This window comes from Brachyistius frenatus, unplaced genomic scaffold (assembly GCF_029030835.1).
Source record: "Brachyistius frenatus isolate BFR_SWC_R1_liver_20210118 unplaced genomic scaffold, ASM2903083v1 Contig_5, whole genome shotgun sequence".
In the NCBI taxonomy this organism is placed as follows: domain Eukaryota; kingdom Metazoa; phylum Chordata; class Actinopteri; family Embiotocidae; genus Brachyistius; species Brachyistius frenatus.
In genome coordinates this window covers 1,122,686-1,130,660 of record NW_027210604.1, presented here as the reverse complement: position 1 = coordinate 1,130,660, position 7,975 = coordinate 1,122,686, and the positions used below count along the sequence as shown (strand labels likewise).

The 7,975-nt window shown below is 44.0% G+C and overlaps 1 protein-coding gene across 1 annotated transcript in view; it reads left to right on the top strand.

The window, feature by feature from the left end:
• Window positions 1–1,159: 1,159 nt before the first annotated feature.
• LOC138631313 (polypeptide N-acetylgalactosaminyltransferase 10-like) overlaps window positions 1,160–7,975 on the top strand; it is an 83,559-nt gene continuing 76,743 nt past the window's right edge. Inside the window, exon 1 of the mRNA XM_069716163.1 lies at window positions 1,160–1,532. Coding sequence (XP_069572264.1) covers window positions 1,374–1,532 — 159 coding nt within the window. The 5' untranslated portion in view covers window positions 1,160–1,373. The remainder of the gene's footprint in view (window positions 1,533–7,975) is intronic.

The following is a 7,975-nucleotide window of genomic DNA, read 5'->3' as shown; positions in this document are numbered from 1 at the left end:
GATTCACATCATTTTATTTTTATTTTTTACTCTCTCGGTCCTGTACGATAGCATCTGGACAATATTAACTGTGTTTAGACAGCCCATTTATCCATATTTTTCTGGTCACATTTCAGCTTCCACAGACGAGTGACTGATGTCCAATGCAGGGATCATTGCCAAACTTTATTGGCCATTACTTTTTCTAGTTTCCTCTCACAAAACTGGAAATCCCTTTTTTACTTCTGTAGTTTTCAGACCCTACATGGAAATTAGTGAACAGATTCAGTGTCACTGCAAATTTAGTAGTGACAGGGAAGCACATTCAAAAAGATCTGACAACAGGATGTGAAGGTTTGTACCTCAATTAAAAAACTTTATTACAGACTCCAGATAAAAGACAAAACCATCACATAAACCAAAAGATATAAAAGTATCTTAATAAGATACAGCTGTCCTCGTCAGTGTCTTCACAGCTGAGATTGGCAGTACTAAACCATATGTGTGATTTCATTTTATGAGTCATTTAGCCGACAAATAAACAAGTAATACTCTCATGGCATCAATATACGCTATTTGAAATCTGTGAAAGCTTGCGTCACTGTAGTTTGCCCACAAAAGTGCAGTGTAAAGCGGTCTACAATATGCTCTGAACAGAGAAGTCTTCACTCCATCTGGGCACAAACCACATTTGTGTGAGAACATGTTTGCTTGTGCAAACATCATATGGGCATGCCTATGAATACCATCATCACGTGTTCATTGTTCTGTTATAAAAACGACCAAGATGTTTTACCTCATGGCAGAAACCGAGGTTATTATAAGACCTTATTATAAAGTCAGGAAAAAGTCTGTACGTGCCATTTTATATATTAGTCAGGCAATACCGTCAACTGAGTCTAACCAAATCAAATCAACTGGTTTCATTCGTATGGTAGCACATTTTTTTAATACAAGTTCTTTCCTAAAGTGAATTTTCAATAGCAAACAGCGTTTGTCTAATTTCCGAGGCGCATTTGAAGGCAGCACAAGTCGTCAGCTGGTCAAATAACTTTACGTGGTGATTTAGTTACGCTCGGCGGGGCTGTGATTACACAAGGGGAACTCAATGTATCTCAGAGTCCTGACATCCCATTAAAAAACAAAAAAAAACAAAATAATCCTCCCAAAAAAAAAAAAAAAAAAAAAAAAAAAAGAGTCCTCTAATGTCTGTTGTCCTCCTCCTCCTCCTCCTCCGGTTTTTACTGCTCCCTCTAGCGGCAAAGCTCGCCGCCGCGGAGCGTCACAGCGCCGGTGCCCAGTCAGAGTGAAAGTTGTCTCCGCTTGGCGAAGCGGGGGTTCGGGACTCGCCAGTTTAGCACCGCCGCTGCTTCGCTCGCTTTCCTGCCGGAGAGATGAGGCGGAAGGAGAAGAGGCTGCTGCAGTTCGCCGGGCTGCTCATAGCGGCTCTTCTTTTCCTCCCCAACGTCGGACTGTGGTCTTTGTACAGGGACCGAGTGTTCGACAACTCGCCCGACACGGTGGACGGACCGGGCGGTATCCCCCCGATACAGGTAAAGGGAGGAGGAGGAGGAGGAGGAGGAGGAGGGGGGGGTGTCGTCTCCTCAGCGTCGCGGCCGTTTTGCTGGGTTTTCAGACGGCTGTCTTGGTGGTGAAACGGCGGAGACGACATGCGGTCGGGAACACTTCACGCGTTTAGTTTGGTCGCGGTCGTTGTTATTCGGCCGTTTAACCCCCCGGCGCGTCAACCTGGCGCTACATTCCCATACTGTGTTGCGTATTGTGTGTGCGTAAGAGAGAGAGAGAGACACAGAGATTCACGGGGTGTTTCAAGCTCAAGCGTGGCGGGTCAACTGCCTTTTGCCGCCACCGGGATGAACAGGGGAGCCACGTAGCTCTGCTAACCCGGAGCTAAGCGTCGCAGCGAAGTTACAACCACACGCACTTCAGGAAGTTGTCCGAAAAGTGTGGAGCGGGCGGTGCTGCGTTCACAGGTTGACAGCGCGCAGTTAAAGGTCACGCGGTCTCGGTTATGTGTTCACATGGCCGCACGCTCACGTTAAAGAGACATATGCTTTATTTTTAATTTTTTTTTTTTTTTTTTTTTTAAAGAAAATAATGTGCAGGATCATCTTTGTTTTTGGAAATTACTAAAAAAGTTTTACCAAAAAAACAAAACAACAACAAAAAAAAAGCCACCGTGTTGTGTAAGCATTACGGCGAGGTGACTTTCTTTGAATTTTTAAAAAATATCTGCCAATAAGAAAATGAAATTTAGCACAGCACAAGGTGGCAACTTTAAATTGCTTGTGAGCCCCAAAGGTACTTCAATTACAGTCAGCTAAAACATAAAAGCAGCAGCAATGTTTTGCATTTCAGATGCTGGAAAACCAATGGATTCTTGGCATTTTTCCATAGTAAACTATAACTAGTAGCTACCTCGTTATAACCTTCGAATGATTCTGGCCACACGTGTTATCGTGTGTTGAGAGATGAAAGAAGAAATGAAATGTTGCCGTCATCGTGGTACCGAAGTCCCAAATTTTGAAATCCCACTAAGACGCAAGCTCCTGCAAGTTTTTACTTTGGTTATCGAGAAATAAGAAACGTCTTAAGATCTTGTAACACGTTTACCGCCGGCACAAAAACTACACCGTAGTTTATAGAGTCGATGAGAGGTTTAAAATTGTGTCACGAGTTGTGATTTGATCTCGAGCTGAATCGGCATCCGAAGCATTTCATGTATTTGCTGATCTGATGCTTCAAAGTTTGACTTTCAGGTTCATTAATGCGCATAAATGCTTTTTCTTACGGCATTCATCAGGATTTTGCAGCGCTGTCTTGTTTTGTCACTTCCTGTTTTGCAGTTTTTTTTTGGCATGTGGTTTGTTTTGAGGGTGAATGGAGAGGTTGAAGAGCCTCGAAGACTGTAAATGAGGAGTTCTTTTGGTTAATAAAGCTGTTTTTTTTTGTTTGGAAAGGTTTCCCTCGTGCCCTAGTTTCTTCCACAGAGCCTGCGTTGAGTACTTTAACGTGGAGAAATCCCGACAATTCAGCAAAATTTGTGGAAACTGGAAGAATTTGCGTTAAATTCTTTGCGATCGCGGGACAGCGATGTCCTGGAGTCACGTTTTGATCTTGAAAAGGAGATAGACCGTTACCGGTTGCTATCTTTTGTTTATTTGAAGGGATAGATTTAGGAAAAAGATTTCAGAAATAAGGTCGGATTTTCATGCTCCGACGGCTGTTTATCTTTGGAGGGAAGCTTGTTTGTGGCTCGAGCTAAAATCAATGCAAAAGTCTTTGGAAATTAAAAAAAAAAAAAATACAAAAATGAGAGGCCCAAGCTGGTGCTGGGTGTGTTGTTGTGATGTTGGCCCACACAAAACCCTATATTTTTTTTTGTTTTTTTTGAGGAAATTGAAAGACCCCACCACAAACAGACCCCATTTGGCAGACAATAGCAGCTTCTCTAATTCAAATGAGGCAAAATCTGCTGAATGGAGGCTTTCATGGGTGGTGTGTGTGTGTGTGTGTGTGTGTTAGTGTGAGTTTTTGGGTGATGGTGGTGTTTGTCCAAATCCAGCAAACTTGCTTGGCCCGAGTTAGACAGAAGGGGGGTGGGGGGGTGGGGGGTGGCAACTGACGGCAGAGTTCACTTTTTGATGCATTAGCTGGAGCTGGTTTGCATGTTGTTTTTCTTCGAAGAAGAATAAGACCGCATCAGATAGCTCCTTCAACAATTATTGTCTTTGTCGGTTCATTGTTCGGTCCGTGAATGTTGATGAATCCGCAGAGGTTTCCTCTGTGTCCCGTCGTTATCATGGAATTACACCAAATAACGCCATCTTATTTTGCACCGATCTCCTCCAAGGATTACGTTTCCTCACTCTCGGTGTGTGTTTCTATATCTTAAACGACAACGAGATGTTTATGAATGGGAGATTTAAAGAATATCCGCGAGGAAGGGAAACGCGTGGGAACGTGGGAGCAAACTGCGCGATAACAGCTGTCAACGTCCGGAGCGGGTTTGATAACGTCGAGGCCAACTTTCCTCGAGAACAGAGCAGCTTTTAAAGGGACCAGAAAGTCCATTAAGGTGTGTCTCCAATAAAGAGGCCAACTGGCAGCGACTACTTACTTTTTTTTTTTTTTTTTCACAGCTCGCTGATTTAAAAAAAGAAAAAGAAACCAAAAAAAAACAAACGGCGTGATGTTTCTCAAAGGCGTTGATTCCCCCCCCCGCCCCCCCACCGTGCTAACGCGGTGATACCCGACGCCCCGTACGAGCAGCGTAAGCTGCGATCGCGTGCCCGTGCACACGGCGCCTCGGTGAGAATTTCATACCTGCTCTGGCAAAGACAAAGCCGGCTCGGCGCTTCCCCGCAGTGACAGTGACAGAAAGGTAATTTGCACATTTCCTGTCTTTTATTAGGGGGTGCCTGTCGAAGCAGAGGCGGCTCGGCGTCCTCCCGCCTGCTCCAGCAGCTCAGGTTAAGTGCAGGTTAGAGAAGATGAGAGCGGCGGCTGGAATTAAAAAAAAAGAGGCTGCCGCCCCGGCTACGTGTCCGACTGACTGGACAGGTCGGCATAAAAAAAAAAAAAAAAAAAAAAAGGCATTCATGCTAAACCCGCCTGCCCGATTTTAGTGGAACCGACGTAGCAAATTAAATTATTTATTTATTTATTTTTCAAACTTATTCAAAATGATCCGCCGCGATGGATGGGAGAGCTTCGAGGTTTGAACTGGTCCGCCAAAGTTGAGGCCCAATTTGACGCTCGCGGCATAAATCTGGGTATTAGCCAGCCTGTGCCGTCACTGATGTCATTACGTCAGTGGAGGTCGGAGCCTCTCTTCCTCAAGTTCATTTTGCAAATGTGATGTACATTGTGCAGCACTTGAGTGTAACTAAATAAAGCTGGTGTTACTAAGCAGCCTCCTGTGACTGTAACTCAACATTTCCTGAAGCTGCTTCACTGGCAGAGTCTTTGAAACGAGACGGCAGTCTCCGAAAGGAAACCGACGTCTTTTGGCATCAAGCACTGGCTGATGAAACTGCATGAATTATGGATTGATTAACTCGAAAACATTATTAGCATCTACTGTTTTTATCCCCCACCGTCTCGGACGTGAGAAGGTGCAATTCTATGCTAATTAAAACCAATTCGAAGCCAGGAAACAAGCATTAGTTTTGGCTTTGATTTACTCGATAGTTGTTTGTTACCGCGTTTATGCGGTTACAACGAAACGGTAATCAATTCTTTTTTTTAAATGATCTGTAGGTTAAAATTGTGATAACTACTTCAGCCTGCCCTGTTCAAGTCCTGTGGGAAACAAAGCTAGAACATGACTGATACTGGATCCTGGGTTGATGCCAATACCAATATTAGAAGGAAGCACATGTTGATATATCGACCAGGATGTGTTTATCAAACACTGGTGACAAAGAGAGAGGAGACAGGTTATTTTACAGCTTTAATGATATTCCTTTAACACCAGGTCACTGAAACGATTATGTAATTTAATTATGTAATAATTACACATAACTTTACTGTAAATAGTACCTCCCCCCCCACCCCAATTTTTTTTTTTTTCCTGCATTATATTCTACATAAATACATCATGTATAAAGTTTTCACAAAGTATGTGGCCAGTGCCCGAAGCAGAAATCCTTGAGGGGGCGAGGCGCGTCGTCACTGGATGTAACTGCAGTTCTATGAGTACGTCCACATTTGGTTTCTTTCCCAGGACAACAGTAGGCGAAACGCTGATGCCAATACCACATATTTGTGATAAAAAAAAAAATGTGTTGGTGCTCTTGAAAAAAAACTAGATCAGACTTCTATACGTTTTTATATCCGCATACTTTTATTTTTCTTTACGTATCCACAGGTCAGGTTCCATTTCTGTGCCGTCTCCCTCCGGTGGATTTTCCTCCCGCTAACTGGATGTAATCAGTTCTGATAAAAGTCCAGAAGATAAACTGCGCTCTCCAAAAGAAAGTTGGCCGAGACTCACGGCCTCCGTCGCAGAGAAATGAGAATCGCACCGGCTTCTGTACACTGGAGGCTGCACTTATGAACCGCGCACGCACACACACACACACACACACACACACACACACACACACACACACACACACACACACACACACACACACACACACACACTGAATTACTGTTCATTCATCACTGCGGGACCTTGTGTGTTTCTGCTTCTGACATGTACAGTACAGTGAGTCAGACATCTGAGAGACACACACACACACACTCTTGCATATACTGCTTTTATAGCCTGCAGAAGGTCAGTCTGCGACAGTCTGGTCTTATTAATGAGCACAACTCAAAGTAAACAAGGACGTTCATGAAGAACATCTCAGGAAAAAGGAAAAAAAAATAACAGAGCTGAAGAAAAATACTGCGAGAACCAGATTTTTTTTTAAAATTTCTTCCTACGAAGCTGTGGATTTTTGAACCAGATCCTACTGGACAAATTATTCGAGAACAATCTGGTTTTCCGAATAAAACCCCCCCAGTGCTCCAGTGTGATTTTGAATTCCCCCGCTGTCTGCTCGTGATGTATTCCTTGCCCACAGTCAGAATGCAAATCAGCTATTTGTTTGACCCCTCTGTCCGCCAGGCCTCCCCGGGGCCTTAAAAAACATTGAAAGTCTGACATTTGTCCTATTGAGGAAAATAAACAAACCTTTAATGCTTTATTCATTTACTTGTTATGTATTCAAAACCTTTTGAAGAACTCGCGTTGGCTGCAGCTGCGTGGAGGCGTGATAGAACCCAACGTCGGTTAATCGCAATTTAGTTTTCATTCCACATCGTTATAAGAAGACAAGCTGATATTTTCGTAGCGGGATATCGTAAAGAAAAAGAACTCGGTCTGTACGTATTAACATAATGTTGGTGTTAATTATGCCGCCACTTGACAAACAGTACGACCTGTCAAATTAAAGATTTCTCCTTCGGCAGCTGGACCCGCAAAAGCGTGTGTGGTGTTGCAAGAAGGAGTTGACATTTTTCTCATTTCTAAAACTAAATTCCAGGAACTGGGCCAGCTCGACGTATAGAGTCATCAAAATGCCCCAGATTCTGATGCGTCGGTACGATCGTCTTTAAAACCCGGTCGCCTTCCTTTTTTTTTTTTTTTTTTTTTTTTTTTCTTCGTCCCTGCGGCGGCATCGAACCGTTTGACCCGCGGCTCTTCTGTTTCCTTTTCTGTTGCTATTCTGATAAACGTTGAAGTGGAATAAGAGTTTAGCCCGTGGTCCTGTGAAAAAAAACTCTCCTCGCCGCTCTATTGACATAACGTGGGAGAGCGGGAAGGATGCTTCATGCCAATAGCGAGCGGCGTTTTCAGAGCGCTCGGGAACCTCGAGGCTGAGCCGGCAGGAAAAATGAATCCAAAGTGCCCGAGGGAAAAAAAAAAAAAAAAAAAAAGGTAAATTGAGTGGATTGAAGTTGCTCTCGCAAAACAACACTCCCAGATTGCACGCAGATCGGCTTCCTTGAGGCACTTTTTTTTTTTTTTTTTTAAATTGGGAGTAATTTCAGGCTGCAATGAATTTCCTCGTGTGACAGCAAACAAGGACATAGAGGCTTCTCTGCAATTAAGGGAATCACATCAGCGCTGTGGATCCAGCGAGGTGGGTTGCAATTAGAGAGGCTGTGAGAGCCGGATTAAGACAGTTTAACGTGGTTTCTGAAAACTGTTGTGGGTTCTTTACGCCGCACACGTCTGCTTTGTTGTGTTTTAGTGAAAGATAATCGTTTATCACGGCCTCAACGTTGCACGCGCCAACTTCAGCTTCGAGGACGGTCCTTGTGGGTGTCGTCCGTGGACGCCCGTTTCCTTTGCGGTTCTGGATTTTATACCGACTTTCGCTCAAACGGAAAGGTTTTACACGAACCCGACTAAACTGTCGGCTCCTTCGCGACCCAACTCGTCGCCCGGCTGCGTTCGTCAGGATTTGCTTTGGAAATG